The 27,506-nt window shown below is 42.6% G+C and overlaps 1 protein-coding gene across 4 annotated transcripts in view; it reads right to left on the bottom strand.

Moving 5' to 3' along the window:
- The window catches only part of rbms3 (RNA binding motif, single stranded interacting protein), a 120,692-nt gene that overhangs the window by 37,361 nt on the left and 55,825 nt on the right, over positions 1-27,506 (bottom strand). For all 4 annotated transcript variants that reach the window (XM_061267421.1, XM_061267423.1, XM_061267422.1 and 1 more), the window contains exons 5-6: positions 5,028-5,185; positions 2,018-2,097 (exon numbers count right to left, since the gene is read on the bottom strand). In XM_061267421.1, coding sequence (XP_061123405.1) covers positions 2,018-2,097; positions 5,028-5,185 — 238 coding nt within the window. The remainder of the gene's footprint in view (positions 1-2,017; positions 2,098-5,027; positions 5,186-27,506) is intronic.

Below are 27,506 nucleotides of genomic sequence, written 5' to 3'. Positions count from 1 at the left end.
TTACATGCACCTACACGTGAGCGACGTTCAACTTGAATGTACGTATGGGCAACTATTTAGAGGAGACCCTTTTTTTTTTTTAGCAGTAGCTTGTATGGCCTTGTATACAAAACACATACTATTGTATATCACTTTCCCTTCTTCTTTTATATTATTATTATGATTAATAATTAAATGATATAGACTTATTTATAATTAAATGAAACAATTAAATCAAAGAACGAAAAATTGTATATCACTTTCCCTTCTTCTTTTATATTATTATTATGATTAATAATTAAATTATATAGACTTATTTATAATTAAATGAAACAATTAAATCAAAGAAGGAAAAACAGACATCCAGTATTTTGCTGACTGCACACAATTTCAGCGGTGAACTCATATTTTAACAAATGTATTGATTTCAAATGAGATTGATTATGTGTATGAGCAAACGTGTGCAGCAGTTCTGCATCTACTTTTTGCTCTTTCGAATGCTAAATGGTGGCAAAAGCATTTCTATTACAGCGTGAGCCACATTGACATTCCAGCGGAGTCAACGTTAGCGGAGCTTGACTGTATTTATGCCGGTGCGGTTTCTATGCTGGTCCAGACCAGCGGTCTTGGCTGTCACACAAGTTGGTGTCGTGCTACGGCCTTCTCAGGACTTGCAATGGACTTGTCAGAAGACAATGGCTGAAGGAGCTGCCTTGTGGAGCAAGGGGAAACACCACCACTGCCAAAACACACACACACAAATGCCGTATGTGACAGTAGGCGTTCCAAATAGGAAGAAGCTGAAGGTGCAAATTACGAGACCGCGCGCAAACATTGCGGCGAAGCCACTTGCGCAATACTCTTGACAAAACTATTGGAAGCAGCTGCAGCAGCAGCAGCAGCAGCAGCGTGAGAAGTCCAGTCACAGTGGGATGTCAACACACCAGGAGAGACAATAAAGTGAATTACATTTACTTTGCCAACTATCAGGAACCTTGTAACCCCAAATAAAAAACAACCCAATGTCAGTGACAGTAATTGTAATTCCACCAAACGGCTTCCTTAAATCAAGACGGTCGTATCCATCCGAACCATCCATTAACAATCATAAAGTCTGAGCCGCTGACAGATGAAGCCTTAAAGGCGAAGGTCAGTGTGATATTACAGCTTTAAAGGTTCCCTATTATGGCTCAACTTCAATGTAACTACTCACCTTGCCTTTAATAGCTGCTGGCTATGCAGCGGCTGAGCATATATGGAGATTTGAAATTCCAGACTGGCGGATATTACTGGCGAGTGGAAAGCAATTTATGGATGGGTGTGTTTCTGTGATACTGGTTGGAGCTGTGAGTATTCTTAATGAAATTGCCCCAGGGGTGAAGGAGAGCTTCTCGCTGAGGCCTTGTGCGGCTGCCACTTCATGCTGGGATGCACAAGAGACTTTAAGCACAGCAGTACCTGGCAACCAAACTGCTTAGGCAGCACTTTTATCCCTTCCTTGAGGCCTTGGCCTCTGCTTCTTCCTTCTTCTACCTTGACTCGGTCTTCGCTTAGTCCATCATTGCTGTCGTTTTGCTTCCAGCATATTGAGTAGTAATGATGACTTTGAACAGAGAAGGCCACTTCACACACACAAAAACTACCAAAAGGTAGCCATATTTGAGCTTTTTTTTCTTTTCTCTCTTGTCTGCTCTTCCCTTGCTCAGCTTGAGAGAGGACATGGCAATGGTAAGCAGGGGAGAAAAGAGAAGAGAGTGCAAGCTCTTAGGAAGATTGCAAAGAACATCACAAAGGCATGAGGGGGAATATTAAGTGCTCTCTCTCTCACACGCACATTTGAGAAGTTGCAGTCTACAGAAGTAGCCAAACCAAAGAAGAAGAGAGATGGTGACAGAGAAAAGATGAGAGGAATGATCGAAGGTACGTATGTATCTTCAGCTATTTAAAGAGCTACGTAGCCATGGAGAATGCCGTCCAGCCAATCAGACATGAGGAATGATCATAAGTCAATTAGGATGAAGGGGCAAAAAGGTCTCACTTGGAATTCCTGGTGGGGTCTTCAGGTATTTCCCATTGAAGTGCTGGATCACTACTTCACATTTCTCTGTGGACTCCATCCTGTAATGAAAAGGATACATTCAAAAAGAAATCGTTTCACTCAACACATTTTATTGAAATGAAAATTGGAGTACAGTGCGTCAAATAATTGCAGGTTAGATCAATTCTACACTCAATTGGTGTTTTGTAGGTGGTCATTGATTGGCTGGCACCAAGTCCAAGGTGTCTCCCTAGTTAGCTGTGACCCTGAACAGGATAAAATGCATCGATCGTAGAGCACAGTGTGCCGTTCAGGAACCCCCGCTCATTGTGTTTGTACTGCCACGGTTCCATTACGCAACAAGCGTCAAGCCAAGTGAGCATTGGCGGCAGGTCAAAGCCAAAATGCTCATCGATCGTGACTTTAGCATAATAAATGTGGATAATTGTCTTATTTGCAATCAGCAGAGTGTCTTAATTGTAAGTTGAACTTGGCCGTTGTCAAGGGAGTGCCTGAGCAAAACAATTAGAAGAGCAATTACTTCTTGCTGCTATACTTTGGTTTTCCCCGCAGAAAAAGTTGCAACCAAAGTGTGTCATCTAAAATGATCTGAGAGATTAGCAGAGATTACAACCAATTGGGTTTGATTCACCAAGTGAGAAGTTCAGAGAGAAACTCGGGGTTTAATAAAAAATATTTTTATGACATTCACCCTGCCAAACAGAAAACGAGAGCCTCCAAATGCAAGCAGGAGTGAGACATTCATGGTAATATACTTTTGCAAAATTCATTGCTTTGTAGATTCTCGTGCTTTATTCGCTCTCCCTGCCGAGAATACTCTTATCATTCTGTCAGCCGCCCACTTCTCTGTCCTCTTTCTCTCATATCTCTCCCGTCATCCCTCTTTTCTCTTTTTAACAGAGCTTCTTTATCGCTCTCTCCGTCCCATCCATCTTACTCCCGGCCCGTCTGAACCTCTTCCTTTTGACGGCTCTCTCATTCCTCCCTGTCTTTCAACCTTGCTTATTTCCAACATCTCTTACCGTTTCACCGCTCAGTCCTTGCCCTCCTTTCTTTGCCTCGCCGCTCGCTCGTCCCTTTTGTTTCTCTGCTCCGGCGTACATCATCTGCCATTTGGCTACAGCTCTTTCTCTACATTTAGAATATGTCATCTTTCACACTTGCTCGCGCCGTCCGTCTTTAGCTTATCGGCGGCATCCATTATTTCATGCCGCTGTAATGACACTTCGGCAGATAGGGCAAAAGTGCTTTCGTTGTCCTCGAATGCACTTTTAGCAGCGTTGAGTCCGATTTAGTTATTAGCGTGTAAAAAAAAACATGATCGTTTTATAAGATTCGAATGACAGTCATCGGTCGTAAATGACTGGTTGGGATCACAAAGTAAGACAATGGATGAGAACATAATCGCAAAATCAAAAGGGAGGTCATCAGTATTTAACAGGAATAAATAAAGTCACAACTGAGTCGTGATTACGGTTTACGTCCTCTCGTCGGTATCCATTTTTCGCCCGGGATTGAAATCTTAACATTGAACACTCTACTCTGTGTGTTGCTCGTGTCTGGAGAGAGACGTTCTTATAAAGCAATGATTTATGTGGTGGAGTCTCTCCCATTTCATAAAAACAAATTCCCTTTCGCGTATCGCTGTGTGGGATGTGTTCAGTGCCCATGAAAATGTGTCTGCATCCATTACTTTTCACTCCAATTTTCAGTGATTTTCTCAGCCAGCGCGGGCTATTCCCGTGCATTCTTTTATTCATGGTCGTTCTCCGCCTCCGCTTCTCGTTTTACAGCAGCAGAGCACGCAGGTAGACAGAAAACAGGTGGGTAGATGTGGAGTCAATGAGGCCGACAGGTGCTTTTGTTTCATGGGGCCAGACAGTGTCTGGCGGCCGCTAAGGATGTCGAGCTAGCCACCTCGCCTGCTCGCTGGCCTCACGGTAGGCCGACGGGCCGTGAGGCGGGCGGCCGCTTCCCTGTGTGCTGCTGGTTAATGGCATCAAGTGCTGCTGTCTGCAGTGATTAGTGCTCAGGCTGGAGTAATGGGCTCTGATAACAGTAATGGATCAGCCCACAAACACTTAGCTCAGTTTACTCTCTAATGCCCCTCGTGGTCCAACCTCCAGCAGCTGGCTGTTGACACGGTGGATCGCAAATGTATATATAGTGGAGACGCCAAAGGAGAATGCTCCAAAGGTTTTTAGGAGAAAAATGATGTCCCTCTGTGAGAGGTCAGCGTATCCTGCAGGACTGGCTCGGTTTAGCAAATGGACATCAAAGATATGAAGAGTTAAGGGCAGACGGTGAGAACGCTGATTTCGCATATCGCAGTGTTTCTCAAAGTCCGCTACTCACGCCACTAGTAGAAATTCAGATTATCGTAGTCGCCGTCAACTTAAACTGCAGACGCAATGACGGATATCGGATTTCTATCCGCATATAATAGAGGCCCGACTCAGCACAATCTGCATTTATAGTATGCATTATCCTGTCTATATCGTATGTATTATTCATATACAATTGCCATATATGGCTCTGCTCTGATTCCGCTCAGTCTCTGATGTTGTAAATATGTGCATACACCTTTTCGGTTTTCGGCTCTTCAATATTCTTTTTTTTCGACAATCTTTGCAGCAGAAACAAATCTGCTACTTCTATTTTATCCCGTTTATGTGTGCATACGCTTCGATTCACATTTAATTGCCCGTTAGGTAAAGCAAGTGATTATATCAATAAAATAAAATCAAAATCTCAGACACTGGGCTCCCCCGTTGGCTGCAATTGATAACCATGGCAGAGAGGTTGCTGGAGGCAAAGTGACAAGCATAGGACAGCTATTAAACTACTTTGGGAGGTGCTATGGCGATGATGCAATAGGACCTTTTCTTCCACAGATGTGCAATCTGAGAAGCATGAGATGTTGTACGTGTATTCCAAACATTCAGGTCTTGAATCAATTCAGATTTCACACAGATGAACCGCTGTGTACCTGGCAAAGCCGACTCCCCTGCTGACTCCGTTGGCATCCCTCAATATCCTGGTGGAGATGACGTGACCCAGAGGTTTCAACATGTTCTCCAGCTCCTGCTCGTCCATGGAGATGGGCAGATTGGAGATGTACAGGTTGGTGGGGTCCTGCTCTTGTTGCTGCGGGGCCAGAAAGCCAGGCGCAAAATAGAAAAGAGAGAAGAATGTGGATGAGAAGTATGGAACGACACAATCACGTGCGGAAAGCGTCAAATATCCATCTGTGTCACCAGCAATCTGTAGTAAAAATGATTTCAGATTCACCAGCCGTCTTTGTGTTGAGAGACACTTTTTGTCCAACTTCAACTAATAGCTCAGTCCACATGTTCTACTTTGCTGCGCCGTGACTCGGAACCTTTTAATTACCGCTTTCCTTCACGGTCTGATTGGACTGTCATGGGATGGCTTATGAGGCGCTGTTAATGCAATCATTGGTTGGCCTCAGACACACAGTGTTTTTGTATGAATCAATATTGCCGTGGGCTGATCCAAAGTGCTCCCTTACCCGCGGTAGGATTAAGTCACTTTTGACTTTTTGACATCTCAAGTACAGTAAAAACTGTATTCAAGGACTAGAAAGAGGTCATTTGTCATCGTTACAGATTGTTTCATTAATTGGAACTTGAGATCTGTTGGATCGATAATGTAAATGTAGTTTTAAGTGCAGTGCCTGGAGGTTGCTGCGAGCTCGGTAAAAGTGCACAGCTGGTTGAGGCTTGGGCCCGAGGAAACAGAGGGCCCGGTGAGTCCGACTGCTGAACAGCTGGGCCCTGCAGTGCAGCCAGACAAGTCAATCAGTTACCCAGCCCTCAAGACCAAAGTCCCAAAGACAGTCAAGTCAGTCAAACTGACTACAAACTTGAACTAAACAAGGGAAAGTGAACTTTCGATACGTCTTGAGATTATTAACAGTGAAAAAGAGGAGATCATGTGATCATGTGAGACTTAAAATGGTTGAAGGTTATAAAATGGTGCCAAAAAATGGCAATGAAGGAGAGTTGAGCGAGTACTAATCACATCAGAATAAAGCCAGCAGTAGACAGCTTGCACCTTTTCGTTTCACCGGGTGTCTTCTTCTGTTTGTGGACCTTTTAAGATTTATTGTCGTGATGATTACAATAGCGCAGATCATATACAGTTATTTTGTCCATTTGTTTCGACTTCCTAATTCCACTCTCACAAGCAGCTTCTCACTTTGCAGCAATACTGAGGGCAAATTTAGAAAGAAAAACTTTCCAGGGTCTTCTTTCACCATCACATACACAATATCAGATGTTGACTTCTCCAGAGTTGTTGGAAAAGACATCTGAAACTTTTGACAGCACAAGAAGAGGTTACGCAGGAGAGAAAGTCCCTCCATCAGACACATGAGAAAAGTGGCCCCTCTCCTGATTAATGAGACGTTTTATGTGACAGGACACGTTTGATCAGATTAAAGTCCTGCCTGTCACTGCCTGTTGTGAAAATGGGGGCTGCTCCTTTTGTCTTCAGCAGATTTATCACATTTATGCAGAATCCCAAAAACCTCGAGTTTGTACGACACCCGATTCGGGCACTGAATGATGCCACATTTCTACTTGGTTTCGTTTTCCAGTTGTGTTTTTTTCAAGATGATGTCAATCCAATGTTGGGTTAAGATTGGCTATATCACAGTTTAGGTGCATTTGAATGAATCATATGCAGGGAAAAGCATGCTTTGACCAAAATGCCTTAATAGCGCTGCTCGTCTTCCGGGTGGAGCGAGCCTGCTCTAAGCACGGCCGCCGCGCTCAAGTCTCCCTTTGATGACGTTCCCTCGTCACCGTGGGATGGAGGAAACGGAATTTGGGTTTCTTTGTGTGTCTTGACATATGAAGGGATTGACAATAAAGCTGACTTTGACTTTGACAAAGCCCTTAACACCCAGATGAGTCGATTATGGGTGGCGCTGGTGGAAATGGGAGCGTCTTAACCGGAGGTGAGACGGGCTGGCACATTCCACCAGGAGATTTCATTTCCTTTAATGTCAGCCTTGCTGTCAGGCTATGAATGAAACAGTAATTGAGGTGTGTGTGTGTGTGTGTGTGTGTGTGTGTGCGCCAATGTGAAAGTAATTATGCATTATGCCTATTCTACCGAATGTATATAAAGAGGCATTTGCGTCTATTCCTTCCTTCTCCCCGAAGGAGCTCATCCCTTGTCTGGCCCCTTGCCATTGACCACCATTGTAGAAGGTTAATGGAAAGGCTCTAGGCTGAACTGGGCCTTTGATGGGCATAATTCCGTCACCTTGCCATCAGGAGAAGAACGGGCGCTTGTGGAGATGTGTCATTTAACGCTGACGAATAGCCCCCCCACCAAAGAGCTCATTTCGACACCCTGCGCTCTTTAGACCTGGCTGCAAGGCCTAGTGGTTTTTGTCCTATAAGGCAGACTTAGAATCTTTTCATCATCTCAAAACTTGAGATGCATGATGCAGTCTTTTCTTCTTTTTTTTTTAAGACTCCCATGTCCATGGTATACGTACTGTAAAACGCAAAACGATATGCTTTATATTGAGTTTTGAAGCTTTGAGGCGATGGTGAAGTTGGTCCATATTGACTGGTTAGAAGTGTACATGAAAAGAATGACAAACCAAGGAGGCGGTTGACATGACAGGCAGACAGAAGACATTAAAGGAATCCATTGTTGCTTTTGCTTTGCTTGAGGGAGTCGGTCGGCTTCAGTTGTGTGAAGTCTCCTGTTCTGCCAACGGGGATGTCGAGCCGGTATCCGCTCAGCTGATAAAAGCTAGATGGAAATAAGTCATGACGAGGGCACGCATTGAATGCTGCATTCAAACTCTTGCTCTTCAGCTTGCTCTTCATACCACTGACCTTTCACTTTTCAACTTTCCTTGCTGTCAACAATTTGACTAGACACTTCTCCCCATCCCGTGATCAATCCACGACCTCCATTCGTTCCATTTTTCTCGTCTGTTCTCTCACTTCCATCAATACAGATTAGCTGGATGTATAATTAGCTCTACAGGGCTGCGAGTACACGCGTCGGATGTTCAACCTATGGACTCGCTTCAAGTGCGTTAAAGAAAAGATCATTCGTTTTTGTAGATTTGTACATCCTTGCACAGACCAGTCATATGATTCAATGGATGGCGGGAATTGTTTTTGGGCCAAATGTCCTTGACTGACCATGAGCAAACACTTCAAATACTCTAAAGCAAATGTGGTCATTCAGTACGCAAAAAAAACGAAGGTGTGCATTTTGTTTTTGTTTTTTAATCGAGCAGACACATTACCTTAAAGACTCGATGATACAATTTTACACACGGCAGCGTAAGGAAATTGTATATGGGCTCTTTAGCTGCTCCCGTGGCGGCTGAAAACATTAACATTCCTGATAGCAATCTTCTGCTGTGAGATGAAGATGTAGTCGATCACTTTTAATATACTCTGCTTCATATTATATTGTCATTGTGACATTGCTTGAACAGTAAATTCATTAGTGACTACTAGCAGGAATTTATGACAGGACAATTAAGAGGTTTTAACAAATGTGTTTTTTTTTTCCTATATTTTTCCAATCAACTAGGCAGACACCAAAATGGGTGAAGTGGTCTTTTTGGGAGTCCTTTTTGTCAAAAAAATGAGAAGATAAGGCTCCCCTGAAAATCCGCTGCCCCAAAATGTACGTAAATAGGTCATAAAAAGAACTGGTACTTTTACTATTACTCATGTCGATGACTTGCTTTTGTCAAAACATCGCAGAAAATATGAGAAATACATCCCAGGGATCTGTACTTGGCCCTCTACTGTTGCGCTCCTTCCCTTAAGCTCGATAAAGTTGTGCATATGAACCACAAGTTTGTCCTCATCAAAGTGCCTTGTGGAAAGGTAGAATTGAATGACAAGCAATTTCTTCAACTTGTACTCAAAGTGACATGCCAGTCAGTCCTTGGCTCTCAGGGCTTGTGAGGCAAGCTTTCCAATGACACAGCAGCTCAGAAGTGCTTTGTGCTCACCTCCAGCAGGAACGTCGGCGTGCCCTTTTTGTCAGGATTTATCATTCGACGCCCATGTCTGACAAATGTCAAGGACATCATTTTTTCCAACAAAAATATCATACATTACTTCCCACTCGCTGATGCTGGGAAACTATGACATGCTTTATGTGACCTCCAGGCTGGATTAGGTTCTAAAGACTGTCTTTTCATTTTTTGCCAGCTGTTGCTACACCGCATATAGAAATGTGGGTTGTTTCCCTTTATTTTGTGTTAAGAGTTGTTTCATTGCGGTGTTCTTGCGACACACCCAAAGGCGCCAGAAACAACCAGGATTCCACTTTTGGGCGGATTCTAGTCAAGAAATGCCATTTTAAACTTCAAAAAAATCTAATGTTTTCATTGAAGGGGAGAATCTGTTGACATCCCTCCAAAGCATGACACCATGCAGTTGATGTCACCCTTGGTCGTGCTCTTCATGTTCGCAAATTCCCATCTCCATTTCCAACTTGTTTGTGCAGCAACCAACTACCGGTCCCTCAAAGGTCATATTTGTCGAAATGATTGGTCGACACTTAATTGAAAGCCGCGACACGGATCAAGGATGATGAATCTTTGTCGCTGCAACAAGGTCAGACACTCCTCTCTTTATGAATAGCTCCTAGCGCAGATGGTGGCTGAGTCGGTTCACCAAGTAACCTTCCTGCCACTCTCTAACACTTTGTCAAAGGCATTCGTCACAATTTTAAAAAGACACCTATCTGACGCTCCGCTCAAATACAATGATTAAATAAAAATGGTACAAATGGCCAGATGTTGCTGCGGAGCGATAAACATTATGCATCGCTTTATCCGGCAACAGCATTCTCCCCAGGAGTGCAATAGACGTATGCTAATGGCAACGACTAGAAGTGTGTCTTTGCAGTCCAGAGGCACTGAGGCTCTCTGGCTATCAACATTCACACTCATTCACTTGCATAATGACACGGCACCTCACAAGCTCACTTGATGTTGTGTTTTTGTACACACATTGGAATAATCACTCACCCGGTGTCATATTACGGCTTAAGGAAAAAGACTTTTCGGAGTAGCTCTGCATTATGCTGTGATGATAGATGCAACATAAGGGACAATTACAGATGATGCATTATTGAGCCCGGGGCTTTTCCAACATGCTTATACTGCATCGTTGCTTTTTTGTCCTGATATTTGGGTCTGCAGTCTGCTGACGTACTTTGTCAAATTTTGAAGGATGACTTTAATATGCAGATGCTACTGCGCTCGTCATTTGTCGCGAATGGCATCGGGTCATTTCGTATTGTGGTGATAGCTCTCAATGGAGTAGAAGTGCATTTGCTAAGGCGCTGGATGTAAATAAATATATATGAGGAATTCATTCTTTAACTAATTAACTCGGTGTGGAAGCGACTTTTTTTTAACATTACTTCATGAAGGTATGTTTCACAGGAACTATTCATGAATTTCAACAAACATTTGTTGCATTGGAAGTTTTTTTTGTAACTTTAACATTTAAATAATATTTTAAATGACATTTTAAATACGTTTATCGAGCAGTAATAATTTTCTCAGTCGAGCATGAGGTCAAGGGCATGCAAATATAGGAGCCTTTTTTATAGAGACAATTGCTATTTAATGGTACATTAAACTTACTACATGAGGTTAGAAGTTAATTGCATTGTTTTTATTCGTAGTAACTTTACAAGCGCATGTTTTTTTTTCTTTTCATGTCTTTTGACATTTACAATCGAGGTAATTGTCTCATTCACTTTGTTGAATGTGCGGAAACAATCCTGTCGTTACTTAGTAAAACAGACACAAGAGCAATAAATTAGGGTGCCATCAATGTCACGGCTCATACATTTTGATGCGGGGTTAATGTGAATTTAAATGGGTTGATATGCGCTTCGGCCGATTAATCACGACCCCCCTGATTTGATTTTCTATCTCCCTTGGTGAGCTAATATTCCAAAGATTAAAGTTTCATGTGGCGCTATAATAAAAATGTATTATTAACGTTGAAAACGGGGATGCTGGCCTTACCTCTGTTCCCGAGTAAGCTTTTCGCCTCGCATATATAATATGCGTAGCGTACATGCGGAGCTTTATATTAGAGGTGCAAAGAAAAAAAAAATCATCAAAGCAGCTGCCTCAGTGAAGACAACATTCACAAATGTCTTCCCACTTTCATAATCCATTTTCATCTCCCTAACCTTTGTATTTTTCCATTAGTCTGTTTGCATCAACTGCTCATTGTATTGTTGCTGGGGTAAATGTGTTTTTCTCTCTTATAAATCATTCATGATATAATTTCTGAGATGGAATCTTTTTTTCTTTCCTCCCCTGACTGAGATCATGGCATGGCACATAGTACTGCTGAGAGTTCTGAGGAGGAGGAGGAAGGGAAGCATTAAAAAGAAATGCTGATGAGCAATTGGATTTCCACTTTGAACCTATGTGGAAACTCTCATAGACTGAATCGAAACTAGATTGTATCATCAACACATCATTTAAATACTCAATGGGAAGGCTGAAAACGCAAAGAAATTCCAACAGATCACTCTGCTGGATGATTTGGACATAATCATTGCAGGTTTACTTCAATGTGGGTAGTTGATGTAGTGATTTTTGAGCCAGGACTGTATCAAATGGTTTCATAAAGGCTCTTAAGAATCTCTTTGTGCAAAAAGTTGTCCTTGTTTAGCTTGCATCTTGTATTGTATTGGCTTACTCTGCCGAAAACTATAGTACGTGAGGTCTTACGTAAGTAACTTTATGAAAGAGGTCATGTCGGGGGTAAAGGAACTTGGCAGTATTGTATTTGTCAAAATCCAGATGGCTTTAGGAATTGTTTGTATTCATTTTAGAGCTTCATTTGCATACCATCGTGCAGGGCAAAAAAATAATAATGCCGCTATCAGGGATTGGCCGGCATCCAGACCAGGTTGTATCGCTGCTGGATGATGGAGAAGTGTGTCTAGGAAGAAAATCTGCACCAGCAGCATTTGAATCTTTTCTCTTCAGAGATGTGTCCTTTTCAAAAGTCATCCACCATGAGTTCAGCACATCATCAATTCACCATGCAAGCTCAGTTCGTGGTCCATGGGTCAGATGAGCCATAGCAGTGACTCCGCTCATATGAGGAATTTGCTCAGACAACTTGCATTGAAGTCAAACTTGACGGTCACACGCGTCGGCTCGAATCTACATTGGGCAATCTACATTATTGTCAACGATAAGGCCACGAGAAGCGGGAACTCGGTTTCCTCGACGTCACTCGCTGTCCAAATAAAAGCACGATGCAATTTTCACTTGTGCGTCGAGTGCAAAGTAAATAGCGTAGGCTGTCTGCGTGCTTCACAAACACACTAGGAATAACTACCCGAGGCCACAGACTCATTTGTTATTCCTTAATGTGCCACTGCTCGCCAGGGAACAGTAAGCCCGCTGTGTTTTCCAAACGACACCGCGATGTGAGCGTGGCAGCAGGAATACTTGGCCCCGGTTCTGTCACATCAGCGCAGAGAAATAAAGCACCGAAAGGCGAGTGCGGCGGAAATATTGAAATACATATTAAAGAATTATTTCTCAATGGGAAACCGCAACAACAAAAGTAATAAAAAAGCAATATTGGAAGGAAGCATTGTGCAGGGAAAGCAACTCTGAGCAAATCAACATTTATGTGGCATCAGTCAAGTTCAGTGGCGGAAGGAAGCCAGACAATGATTTTCAATTACCAAATGTTGAGGTAGAGTATTAGTCCGCAATTCAATAACACAAACTACTAACAAACAAAACACAATCACACTGTGTATGCATACAAATGAAAATTCTGTACACTATTATCTTTTGTAGACTGCATTGGATATAGAAGTCTTATATATTTATCTTTTACAGTTATGCATTTGCAGTTCTTTGTATCTTTCTGCTGCTCATTTCCTTTGAAATCTATTTATACAACACCAGCATACTCAATGTACTATGGACACCTACGCCGTTACTATAGCAACATATCCAGACAAGTAAGTACAGAGCACGGATGGGCCAATGTAACAATCAGGTCAGTTGGAACCAAAAACAATTGAAGTGACTTACTGTGTGAAAACCAAACGTGCATATGCGTGTTCAGTCGGGGCATGAAAACGGACATCGCGTTAAAAAAGGTTGGAGGCTCGCTTCTTCAAAAAGTCATTCAAGTCAAAAGAGAAAGAAGATCCATATTCGGAAGTACACACACACACGGGCAGCTAAAATGAAACTAAGAATGAAATGAGGTTCCACCACGTGTTAACAGTTACGCAAACACTTTAAGCGACGTTAATGACACATGAGAGAAAATCTGACAATTGAGTCAAATCACCGAATAATAACCCTATCAACTGCACGTCATTTTTTTTTTCACTATTTGACAGCTTGCCGTTGGCATAAGGCCACATGTATTCAATCTGGAAAATGAATCGGCGTGCTTGCTGTCTAAATGACACCACAGTATTCAATTTAAAGTAGGATACTAAAAATAAAAGCAAATGCGGGATTACGTGTATACAGTATATGCACATTCATTATTATCATTTATGGAATGACATACAATCCACTTTCTGTTCCTTACACAAAACTCTATTCGCACAAAGAATTGTATATGATTGTGGACCCAAACTCCTCCGAGTGTATTTTAGTAAAGGCGTGCGAGGATGGCTGCTTGTTACACTCTAATGATCACCCTAAATGGTCTGGAAGAAGGGAGGTCCGGCAGGACACGTGTTTCTTATGGACACTAGTGAGACTGTGGAACAAAATAACGACCCACACAAAGTGTCCCACTAAATTCAATGGCCTGATCGTTCCCACTCCATAAAAAAATCATACACCAATGCAATTGGACTGAGAGAATATCTTTTTGGGACTTCATTCGAATATCCGGGAAAGGGTCAAATGACAGAGGAGACCGAATCCCAATAAGGCTTTTGCACACCATTAGCCGAGACTTGTTGTCAAGAAAACATTTGAGGACTAGTGACGCAGATTGTAAAATAAGGGTCACCTTATCCAGAGGTGACGGTGACTCGGGAGTTAAGCGTCGGAGGAGAACCACGGCGAGTGACATTCAGCAAACATTCGTCCTTTGACGTCAACACCTGCTGTAAGACTCCAGATAATTAACTGTCATACGCACCTCAGCGGGGTTTAGCATTTCCATAATCATGCCATTTATCACTGCCACACAAAACACAATATCACTCTGTCACAGTTTCACTCCATTATTCAAGATCTGTTGTTTGAATGTCAAAGAGTGCAAGTGAATGGAGACGCCGTCCGTCGAACAGGACCGCACGATAAACACGGAGAAACTCGGCAACTTTACAAATCATCCAACAAACTATCTGGCTGGTGTGTTATCCGCACGGAAACTAACGAGCGCTTTAATCTCGGGGTCTGGATCATTAAAAGAGCTCGGCGTTTGATGCCCAAATTGACTTTCATCTCGGTGCGGCGACGGCTGATTAGCTCGCCCAGGTTAACATGCGCGGCTGTGGAAAATGCTGCAAGATCATTAGATGTAATGAGTGGACATCAAGCTGCAAATTCCAGCTTTCCCTAATCTCTGACGGTTGTTGTGGACAATTTGGTAGAAGCGGGCCATCAATGGCGTGTGACGGCGGCAGGAAAGTCCCTCTAAGGTTATTCCCATTCAGATCACGTCTGCCTGCTTGATTGATTAAGGCGCAGGCAGGCACGCGGATTTGGAGCTTGGCGGAAATGTGTGTTGGATTCCAGATGGATTTCATTCCGAAATGGGAAAAGTGGGAATCAACGCTTAGGAATCGTTGTAGAAATCAATTCGGTGAATTATTATTGTTCGATTTCACCCCACAAGTTGATACATTATTTAAGTGTGTTGCAAGATTGCTGTCATACATGTCATACATTCTCACCAAGGCCCATTTCTAGATGTTTTCAAACTTTATTTACATCCTTGAAAATACGGTGAAAGATGAGAGAATGGACCGAAAGCTAAGTATGACTTTCAATGGATTGACATGTCCATGTCACGGTATTGATTTCCAATCGGATACTTTCCCCAGAGAGGCTAATAATCCGTCACAGTGCGATTAAAGTATTTACATGTATTTGAAAAGCTTAGCGTCAATCAATGAAATGTAATTGCTTTTTTGGAGGGAAGTGCTTATACGCACGTATGTATTGAATGTCGAAAGAAATGAAACGGGGGACGGGAGGCGTCAAAAGATACATTTGAAGAGAAGGAAGGGAATTGTTTGTCCTTTTATGAGACAAACCAAGGGGATTAAGGTTGATCACGTCATAGTGTGATTAACAACGCCTCCGTCCCGCCATTAGGCTGACCTTGTTAAGTGTGTGAGGTGATTACATGGTGTGTCACCATCAAGCACTTCCACGCCATTTACAGCTGTTTTTATTTTTTTATCTGGATGTTCTTAAGGGCACAACAACATCCCCTCGCTCAGTATTTGGCGCAGTATTTGACTTTGTACTTCATTTTGTTAGCGCTCACCTCCCTGGTTGCTGTGCTTGGAGTAATTAGAAGCAGACGATTCTAGCTTAATTGGAAAGGAATGCAGAAGGGGGCTACGGGGCACGAGGAAATCACAACACCAGACAGTAGGTAAACACGGCAGAGGGCGGATCGTGAATTACCGCACGAGCGGAATCTGTGATAAACATATTGCAAGGCTTGGTCGAGTCTAAAAAAAAAAATCCAACGAGGCCTTGGATGAAATTCATGCCACTTTTCACGCAGTAACTTTCAGCTCTGCAATGACTTCATCGTGAGGAGGATAGACTGAGAGCAATACATATTGCATGATGAAAGTTTGATATAGACTTGACAACAGAGGGACAGAATATTAAAGGTTAGAATCCATTGGTAAGAGGGCAAGTTTCATTTAAACTGTGCCAGAAGCCAATTCCAAGTTGAAAGCAACTGCAAGAGAGCAAGGGAAAGCCAATGAGAGTGAGGAGAAGAAGAAGGAGGGGCTGCTTTTCATTCCACGGAAAGTCACAGCTGAAAGTCAGGCCTGATTGTTTGCTGTTTGGATGCTGCTTTCGCTGATGCGTGGGAAGAGTGGAAGATTCCCTGGAGGCGCTGGAGGGAGGCTTAATGAAGGCAACAGACACACACCCACTCAAGAGCAGGGACTTCCTCATTTACTCCATACCCACAAGGGGGGTGTTCTATGTAGCATTTGACCTCCTTAACAGGAGGGGGCACCGTTTTCAATCATTGGACTGTTTGGTTTGGACGCACAGAACATGAGCGACTTTCGTTAAAGGTGTCACAGTCGATCCTCGTGCAAAACTTCATGTACTAGCAGCGTCAAAGCTGTCTTCAATTGGAACTTGCCATTACCGATGAGGCGGCCATATTGGAAGTCGCAAAAGACAGTCTTACGGAACTTCAATATGACCATCCATCCATCCATCCATCCATCCATCCATCGATCCATCCATCCATCCATCCATCCATCCATCCATCCATCCATGCATCCATCCATCCATCCATCCCTTACTCTCTTTAGGTTTGTAGATTGTTGGTTGAAGCTCTTTTGTTTTGGCCTGCTGGCCTCCTCTTGCGATGCTCCCTAAATGTGCACGTAATTAGTGCGCTGTGACCAGGTTCCCTAGCCGACACAAAAAACTCATTAAATTCCACCGACCTGCTTTTTCTCGGGCATGGTCTCCTTGCCCCATATTAATCTTCCTTCCAACCCTGGCTCTAATTCTGAGCATTTTATTTCTTTTTTTATAGGAATAATGGCTTCTACCATACGATAACATGCATCATGTATATTCCCCCCCTCATTCAACACTTCCAATGCGGTGATCCAAGGTCAGGTCTAATGAGTATCTGAATGATAAGACACCACCACGCGGTACAGTTCCCCGATGAGTGTAGCAGGTTGGGAGTGAGATGAGTGCATTTGCTACTCGCCCCTCCCCTTCTGTCTTTGTCACTTCTCGCTGTACTTGCCTTCATTTCGAGACAATGGCCTTGCTCATTTCCGGACTCCCTCCCGCAGTCTTCCTCGCGACAAACAGGGCCACACAAACAAGGTCATTGAGACTGCTGTGAGAGGAAGATGTATCATTTACCGGGAGATGGATGACATGATGTCTCGGCGAAAAGCTTTTATTTTGACCAGAAGTATTACTGCAAGCCTCCGGCTCGCTCCCCACCCTCTTCCCTAATTGAACAAGGAGGCAAAAGACAACTAGCACTTGCGCTGCAAAGGAAATTGCCTCTTCAGTGGTGTGAAAAATACACAATTTATTGCTGAAACATTGCTGCGTTCTTTCAACAGCCTGGCCTAAGAGGGCTCACCATCGAGTGAGCAAATTGGCAAGGGGACAACCTCGATGGCCTGCAAAGCACCCACAATTGACTTGTATTGGCTTGTATTTGACAGGTTGCTCAAGATTGCTGTGGGATGAAATGTTCCTTTCTCTCCACTGTCTTGGTGCTAAATGGTCACAACATATTACTTTGGTCCTAGCAGTAAGGGTAGAAAATAATTCTCCAACCTTTCCATCACAACCTTAGCTGGGATATTTGACACGAAAAGAACTCATGAAGAATATAATTATTCAATAAGATGAGCATAGTTGTTATTCTTGAGTGACAGCATTGTGAAAGAGCGTTAAGTGGCGGATACGTACGACGTGCCCGACTTCAAAGTCGACCGACACTGCGAGTGCGGAGGAAAGAGCGGTAATGTAGCCCCATCACGGCTCAAGTGACAGCTCCTGCAGGGCTCTTGGACCAGACAAGTGCAGCCGTTGATCCCGTGGGCTCCACAGCACAGCTGCCAGATACGGCGGGATGTGAGTGTGTGACAGCAGGATATCAAAAGCGCCATCCCGGGAAGACAAAGCTCACAAGGCTTTGGCAGAGGAGCAGCGACTGCAGCATTTGCGCCTATAGCATTTATTTAACCTCTCACATGGCTGAGTGCTTGCATTAGAAAGAAAGACCCAATGATTGTCACACACACATCTGACATTTGCCTCTGGCTGCTCGCTGCTGTCGAATTAGCAGGACTAGTCCTGCTTTTATAGAATGTATGATTTCATTTAGCCTTGAATTTGTTTGCTACCCCTGTGCTGTCCGGATTTCACGCATGGGCTCGAGAAGAAGCAACAAATGAGTTTCACGTGGTTTCAAATGAAATGGAAGGAAAATAATACAAAGCTTTATCATGCTATTTTGTGATGGCCGTCCTGAACCTTTCCTGACACGCACATTATATCTATATATATTTCTAGATATGAATCTTCTATTTTATATATTCTATTTGATAGATTTAAAGTGTAAATCAACAACAACTACAACCACCGGTCTAAACTCGCTACAACATGTAAAAATCTTTGAGTTGACGTCTAATAGTCACGGATGTCAACATGTTTCATTAAATTGCAGTATGCTAACGCAGCTATCACCCCCGGATGGTGCAAATGCAAACCATCATTACATCACCGTGGCAACCCAAAATGAACCGGTGGGAATGTGTCTTGTCAGCCCTGTAATTTAAAAATAATTTCTCCATCAGAAACATAATTAAGTGCATTAGTAGCTGTGACTATGAAAGGACGCAGTGTAAAAAAGCCCAAAGCTGGGAAAAAAAAAAAAGAAAGAGAGTAAATGTTACGCAGAGCCTATTAAAAAAGCCCCAAATGATCTACAGCTGGGACACCAAAGCGCATATTGAAGCAAGACAAGTTCAAACTGCAGGATATGGACTTTTCTAGCTCCCATGGCTCTTGTTCCCGTGTTAAGTCCATTCAGGCCATTAGTAATTGCCTTTTGCTAATGTCTAAAGCTAGCCAGGCAGGTAGCCATCCCCGCTTGTAGTCATGCTACACCCTTTCAGGTCTCGCTGACTGTGATGGTGACCGGAGACAGGGATTGCAGGCTAAGGCCCTCAAGGGACTCATTAGTGAGCAGAGGAGCTATTTGAGGGCAGCGTATGGAAGAGTACAGAGCGCAGTGAGGTGAGGTGTTTTTTTTTTTTTTGTAAAGTCTTTTTTCTCTATTCCAAGAGAAAACAATACCCAGAAGTGTGCAGCTACACCGGTAGAGAGTCTTGTTGCTTGTGCTTGTTATGGACATGACGTTAAATGACGTTATATGATGAAAGCATTGAAATGGGGCTTGTTGTGCATACTGATTCAAGAAATCCTTTAAGACATACGGAATGTTAAAAATCATTCTGACATTGCATTTCCTCACGTGCGCACCAGTAATTCCATCAACAAATCAACTTTCCATTCCTATTATGTGAGATGCAGAAAACAAAATCACCAAGAGCCTGAGCGTAAGTTGTTCGTTAACTGGTATGCTCTTTTAAAAAAAGAAAGAAAAAGACCTCCAGCCTTTACATTCTTCTAAAGCCATGCCTTTCATGCCAAGTCTGCTTTCAATATCAAAGCTCTTTGGGGAGAGCCTCTGGTGAGATAATAACAAAGGGAAGGGGACTTTAGCCAAAATGGAAGACCTGTAAAACGAGCGAGAGATGAGGAGAACTAGATACTGGAACAGGAGCATATCAATTGCCCCATTACCTGACATCTATTCTGAACTGAGTTATTTTATTATTTTTTATTTTATTTGATTCTCCATTATATATATATATATTTTCCCATTTATTTGTCCATCTATTTATTTAGTGATTTGGTACAAACCACACAAAATTTATAGCACCCCGAAAAATAGGACTCAAATCCGGATAAAAAGATGACAAATCAGAAAGAGGCTCAATTTCGGCCTTTTTTTGTTGCGGGTAATAATGCTGAGGATTACGTGTATACGTGCAAAGAACACCTGGATGTAGTTTTCCGCAAGCTGTGGCTAGGAAGTTTATAAATGTAGCAAGCATGCTGATCTGGATGCCCATAAGCACATTTATCTGTAACCTGCAAACCATTTAGCAAATGTAATGCATTTGAATATCCACATCAACAAGCCAGGCCATTTTTATATTACAGCCATCGGATTTCTTCTATGTTAAAGAGCTATCATCCTACCTGAGGCTTTTTTTTTTTTTGTGCCATTGCGTGAGGAGAATGCAAAAACCGACACAACAAATAATTAAGAATTGCAGCTGATGAAAAATGTTCCAGGAAGTGCATTTGAAGCACAATTTCAGTTGTGACGGACTTTCTTTTGTTAGGCTGCTGCTGCTGCTGCTGCATCATTTGGTGCATGAAGTGTCAGCTAGTGAAAATGCAAAACGGGCAGCTGTTGTCAGACAAAAGCAAAAACGTCGCCACGCCGTTCTGTTCTCGGGTGTTTTTTTTCTCACCTGATCTAATTTGCTCTCTGTCTCGAGCACATTGAAGCCATTGTGACTTATCCTGCTCAACGTACGCTATCCAATGTTAAAAGCGCTTTAGGATAAAAGAAGCTACCCACGGCAAAACATTCAAGCGGAGCATGAGACGAAGGACAATCCTTCAGGGACACACGCCAGCCACGGCAGATTGAAGTGGAAGGCCATTGGCTGACTGTGATCCCGTCTTGAACAAATTTGAGAGAGGGACGACATGTTTTTCCTCTCGCTTGCATTTTAAGCAAACAGGAGCCATGAGGGAGGCATTGACCTGCCTTCCATCCTCTCATTATCGCTCGCCGCTATGCCGTAAACAACACCCTCCAGGCAGCGACACCGAGGGGAGTCCCCAACCAACCGGCGGAAAAGGCTGTGCTCATAATTGGCATTTAATGCATCTGTGCATATTATACCGCCAGCCCTGCATCCAAAAGAAAAAAAAAGAGGAATTGGACAAAATAAATGATTGAAATTAGCATGAAGAACACAAAAGAAATTCATTCATTACGGCAAGCCTTTTTTCTTTCTTTGCAAAGAAAATGTACCTGGCTGACAATCAGTAGACTAGCTTACGGAATGAAGTCCTGAAAATGGACAACGGTAACCTTGGAAAAGATACAGTATTCAGAGCCACCCACGCTACGTAGTATATACGCACTCAGCAGTCGGAATTCAAAAACAGTCCGATGTCTGTCAGTTCCCCTTGCAGAAGAACAAAAGCTCCTGAGGCAACACAATGGCACTTTACGTCTTTTGTGTTTCTGACTGGCAGTATACACAAGAGAGAAAAAATGTGAGTTTTCCCTCCGGGAGGGAGTTCACGGCATATTGAGTGCTTTTCAAACAGAGGAGGAGGCTTGGCATATGCAACTGTAAGCAAGATGAGATGCAGGGAAGTTCAGTGAGCGAGCGAGCGATCCTGTGCAAAGCCGCTTCGACATACAGCATTACTTAACCATTGATGTGCAGGCCAACTCTGGATTCTGAACTACGCTTACACAGGAAGATGCACTCACAGCACCCACCCACCCACTCTGACAGTCCTATCAACACTATTGTCAGGGTTAGAATATTTTCTTATAGTTTTATTTTAGTAGTATATTATATCGTTTAGAAGATACATCAATTTACGACATGATTTATTTTCATTATGGTTATTTTTATTATAGCTCGTTTTTATTACGATGGATCTCTCTTTAGAGAGGTTTTTTTATTTTGTAAAATTATTGGATTCTTTTTCCTGAAGGACAAATGCAGGACATTTATCACTGTGGCAGCCAACGGGTGATGTTTTCCTCAATATCTCCTCCAGTCCACTTCGCTTCTCCACAGCCAGGAAGAGGTTTCAATTAGATGTACATATATAAAAAAACAAAACACGTGGAGCCTGCAAACCTCCGACAAGATGTCGAATGTCTTTTGCATAATGACGCTAAAGTTTGAGTATTCAGCCCGTTTCCTCCCGCTCGGCTCCGGCCCGCTTCTAATCCAAGGTAGAAGGAAACGTGTCATTTCTCTAATCAATCCGTTCAAGACAGACGAGGCCTCGGAGTATAGCTTCCTTCAAACACTCGTTTTATTTTAGCCCTGCGGTGTGACTGCTGCATCTCACTTCTCTTTTTCAACCGCACAAAGATGGAACGATGTCAGGGAACGTTACACCCTTGAGGTACGTACGCCTGAGGTAGGAAGTCGGCCTTAGATGTCTGCATAAATGGAACAACTGGCAGCTCATTCAGAGTGACAACACACCTTTTAATAGCTAAACCAATCCAGCCATTAGGACTACAATGAAGACAAACACGGCAACACAATGGGGAAGACCATTTTAAAATGGAGCCTACAATACCAGGCAATCTTCATTTGCTAGAATCACCATATGGAAATATTTGTCTTATTAATAAAGAAAGGAAAATACACAAGAAGATCGGGAAAGAGACGAAAGTATGTCACCTGACCTCCGTTTATGCCGCACTATTAGTCAGTTGAATTAGTATAGCACACTAACATTTTGCATTACCAGGACGTTTTTTAATTAGAAATACACATAATGGATTAGAAACTACCATCACTTGATGCGTGTTCTAATAATCTCAAAATGTCAATTATGGAAAAAGGTCATTAAAGGAGCTAATTGTGATTTTAGGACTTGTGTGTGTTATTTATGTATTATCTTTGATTGTTTTTTCTGAGACACATCCAAATTCATCTCAACCTAGAATCCAGTCTTCTAAAGTGCATGAAGCAAAATTGAAATATGCATTGTTTTTTTTTTCCTTTCATGCAATACTTCATTAAACACAAAGTGCGCACTTTAATCTTTATAATTCAATAGCAAGGCAATGTCGCCGCTTCAGCATCAAGGATCCAGCCGCAAAAGACTGTTTGGCACCACTGAACAATAAGAAAGCTTGCTTATGCTCGCGGAATGTATTCCAAGGTGATACAAGGGTCGAGCGATTTATACTGCCACACATTTCTAAAACGAAAACTCGACATTAAAAAGTTATCATCCTTTTAAAATCTTCTCCAAAAAAAAATTGTGTGGCGTGGAGAGAAAAAAAAAAAAAAAGGACTGTTTAATGGTTGTGCTGGCATAGTTGAGAGCAATGACCATCTGGTTTTGCTGTGTTTACTTCTCTCTGGGTTCAGTCGTAAAAAGTGGATCCAGGCTTTCACATGTAGACACCACAGAAAAGGCCTGCATTCAATCAGCTTTACTGTCTAATATGAAGAACCAACCCACGTTTGTGTTCCGTTACAAAGTGTCAACGTGCCGTGCAGTGTGTAGAGCAGAGTGTCAAATCATAGATAGGCTGGACGCAACTCCAAGAGTAAGACCTCAATTTATTCAGGAAAAAGAGGAGCTATAATATCAACAGCACCCCCGCGCCACCCCAACCCATCCAATTCCGTAAGTGGTTTAGCGCACCCACCCACCCACATACAATAATTACTGCTTTCCTTGGATTAAAACATCTTATTTTCGGTAATGAAAATAGCAGCTGTTTCCGTGGACAATCCCACCAGCCGGATACAGACTTGATCCCACAATGTCATGTGATGCTGCAACATGACAGAGAGAGGTCATGTGTGAAATTGAATCAAACTATTTCTTTCCATATGTATTATTTTGTATTCATTGTATTATTGCTTTATTTTATTTGTGTAGATTTTTGGACGATATGTCTAGAGCAAAATAAGAAAACGTCACAAATGCCACCAAGTATGAGAAGAGAGGACAACAACAACATGTAGCACCTCCGCAATGAACCTAAGATGACCATGGCCGCACAGACTAAAGTAGTTGTGCATGACTGAAGGTTGAGCCCATGCCAGTCTTCCAGTGATGAGGTCATAGCATTGAAAAGCTTGTGGGCGGCCATTTAGTCATGAACTTGATCCATCCATCATGTTGTCTGGAGGATACATTTAAAGCCAGTAGCAAAGGACATGCCATTCATTCGTCGTAAAGGCTGTCGTCCAATATTTGATCCGAGCGAGAGAGCGTCTTGGAAGTATTTTACTCCGAGCAGTAAATCCAGCTAACGACTGCCATTACCGTTGTGTTTATTTACTGGGAAAAATTAAGATAGGATTAAAAGAGTGCAGCTTGCTCTTTTTATGGGGCGTTACCATCTGCCACCTTCTAAATCAGTCCTATATTTTCCTTTTCTTCCCATTCCCGAAGGCTGTTTTCTTCTCGTCCAAACAATCGCAAATCTTCACCAACATCTCAAAGAAACAATCGCTTCCAAACTCCAATGTGTGAGAGTTCATCCATTTCTTGAAGACAATTTGTAATTTCAGTATTGACACATGAAGTCCGTGCACAATTTGTCACATAAAATGATTTGGCGGTCCATATCTGGCCCGCGGGCCTTGAGCTTAACATCTATGATTTAAACATTGTGCTGAAATATTCAAACTTCACAGGGCTATTAAAGTCGAAACAAAGGTGGCAGATTCTCAAAGGGGTCATATATATATATGTTTTTTTTTTCCTTCCAGAACTCCATGTCATCCAAGTGTTGTCTAAAATCATTTGAAGGCAAAATGGGCAGAAGTAGCTCGTGGGAATTGAACTCCAAACTTCTCTGGTAATATTCGGAAGCGCATTGCATGATGACTGCAGCACGTAGCCGACCGAAAAATGTCACCCTGCCCTTTCCTCTTGTCACAAAGATCCCGTCAGAGTCCTGGGGGCACTAACTAATTACTCTTCACTGTGCCTGCCATATAGGCGGACGTGGCCACATGTGTGTATGTCACTGTGTGTGTGTGTGTGTGTGTGATCTCTCTTGAGTGAGTGCGTGTACTTGGGAACAACAAAAACTTCTGTAAGGTCAGCCGCAACTCTGTGTATCAACTCCTGGGAGACATGACAAGTGGATGTGCAATAAACAAGCCGGGCCGGGCGGGCGGGCCTTTACTTGTCGTGAAATTGGATGTATTTGTGGAGCGACGGAGTTGGAAAACAAAGGTGTTAAGGGGCTTACTTGAACACAATGACAGAGATTTCAAACAAAGGCAGCACAAAGCCACATAATGAAAGTGGGAAGTTTGCGGCTCTGGGAAAAAATTCCATTTTAACAGTCAAACAAATAGCACCCTTCCCTTTGGTGACTGACTGAATGAATTATGAATTTTCATTTCGAAAAGATTCCAGCAGTCTTCCTTGATCTAGCAATATTCTAGACTTGAACAATGTTGTTTCTATTTATTTGGTCCAGATTCCCGCTCATTAGCGAGGCCAACCCCAGGCTACACCTGCTTCAATATTCAAATGATGTAGCAGACCTTTGTGGTAGAAGAATCCAGTCATCAGCAAGTTGTGGACAGGGAGCTTCATTAGCACAAACATTGCTTGCCAGCTAACTCGGCATAATTTTACTCCCCCGCTCGACCCATGCCCGTGTGCGAGTGTCATGGTGCAGCTAAACACAAGATCTGTGTTTTTTTGCTTTGCTATGGATCAAAAACCCATTTTTCTACATACGATTTGGAACGACCTTGCACATCTATGTAACGCCAAAAGAAAGTAAGATCTTTCTGCCAAGTATGTGTAACATTGGAAAGATCAGAGTTGAGATTTAGAGAATTCAGAAATCTGCTGATCCGTCGGAAGTTGTCACATCACCATTTATGGCGTTTTGATACTGTCCTTTTTATCGCGGCGATAACAAAAATGGAAGATTGTTGCTGTTTAAACATCAAACGAGAAGCGCAAAATATTTCCACGTCTATCTGGGAAAAACACGGAGGTCGAGCGACTCGTTTCACCAGCGGGAATTAACGCAAAGCCCTTTGGTAAATTTGTGTTATCAATTCTTTGCAGTCCCTCAAGGTTAAATTCAAGGTACAATGTACTTTCTATTTGATGTGGCACTACGCACGGAGAACGGCAGACACATTCAGAGTAAAGAGGCGTGCAAATAGTGTTCCACCACTTGAGCTGTGGGTGGGGGTGGGCGACTGACCGTGACTTTCTCAAGGGCGCCTGGACAGTAGCCAGGAAACACACTAGCAATTCTCTAACAACTAGTTGCATTTTTTTTTTTTGACACTTTGTATTTAGCCACAGTGGGACGTCAAAGCCGTGACCTCGCAGCTCCAAAGTTCTTACTGTCCTTTCCCTATGGATGGCTCGATGTTTTAATGGCGCCGCACATGTCACCTCTCCCATACTAATTATTGTGGCGTATCCAACCGCACGCATTTTTACTTAAGGAATAGAAAGAAGCGTACTCGGAAAGAAGCACGACGGTCCTTAAAGCTAGTTGGTCTATCCTCATATCTCACTTTTGACCCTTCCCTGTCTTTGTTCTTTTCAAGTACGCAGGTTCGCCGAATGGATGGCTTCCAGGATTGCGCTAGGCTGCAAGATTCTCAGATGTTATTTTGGGATTCTTTGCAATAACGTGGCGGCGAAAAAGCAAGCAGTCATTACGAGCGTATTCAAATGGCAGAGTCGACGCAGTAATTGCGTTAGCAAACGTGTGTACTATGTGTATGGATATTATCTGCTCATGTGAGTGATGGAGGGGGGGGTCATGCGCACACTTTACTGCTATATCTGTTTTACATAGAACACCAGAACAATAAATGATGGCCTCTTAAATGAAGTCATTGGCAAAGAGCTCGTTGGCATTTGGATATATTGTGTCAGTGGACGCAAAGGTGTTCTGACCTCAATCCGATTTCTTTAATTGGCCACACATTCCAACTGCGTAGAGTGAGACAAACTGTTTTGTAATAGTGGGGAATTATTTGAGATTTATAATAATCACAACTAACGCTGCGGTCTTGCTGCTCAATTTTAATAGACATATAGTCATCTAGTTTTTCCAGACTCTTTGAAAATACTACTACTATGGCCTGCAGGGTTGTTCCTCATAAGAGCTAATCTGTTCCATGAATGAATGGCCTTGTATTCTATCCAAGCAGGAGTTGGCAGAACTCGCTTGACCTTCATTAGTGGCCTGTTTTCCGTCAATGGCTTTTTGGACTCGCGTTAACTTATCTTGGTGAAGTAAAACTTTGTTGAAAGTACAACTTTTTTTTTCTTCTTTGACATTTGAAGATGAAATGAAAGCTAAGCACTTTAGTCCGAGAATATTTGGATGAACAATGGTATCAGCAAAGATCATCGAGCTGGCAAGCCACTATTTTATTGTGATTAATCACCTTTTTATTTCATCGTGAATCGCACATTTTATTTCTTGTAAACAAATCTCTTGATTTTTTTTTTCTTTTCAATGACCACCTAGTGGCATTATGGGGAAAAAATGCTACGTTTGTAGCTTTTAGCCTGCAGATGGACAAAGGACGTGCACAAGTGCGTAATGCAGATGTTTAACATTAGCAATACTTGTGCTATTTCTTCCCATGTCGCTCAAGTCTAAGTACATGCAATGTTGACATGACATAATCAAAGTGATGACTGCTACCATGAATATTATAAGCAGAGAGACTACAGTATTAGCGAAAGATGAATGAGTAATGTACAAGGTGGGTGCGCCCAGTCACTGGGAGGGGGGGTAATGATGCCGAAGCACGCTACTCCAGAAGTGCAATCAGA

Source organism: Syngnathus typhle, linkage group LG20 (assembly GCF_033458585.1).
Source record: "Syngnathus typhle isolate RoL2023-S1 ecotype Sweden linkage group LG20, RoL_Styp_1.0, whole genome shotgun sequence".
NCBI classification, from domain to species: Eukaryota; Metazoa; Chordata; class Actinopteri; order Syngnathiformes; family Syngnathidae; genus Syngnathus; species Syngnathus typhle.
Note: the sequence above shows the minus strand (reverse complement) of the source record. Positions and strands in the feature narration are given on the sequence as shown.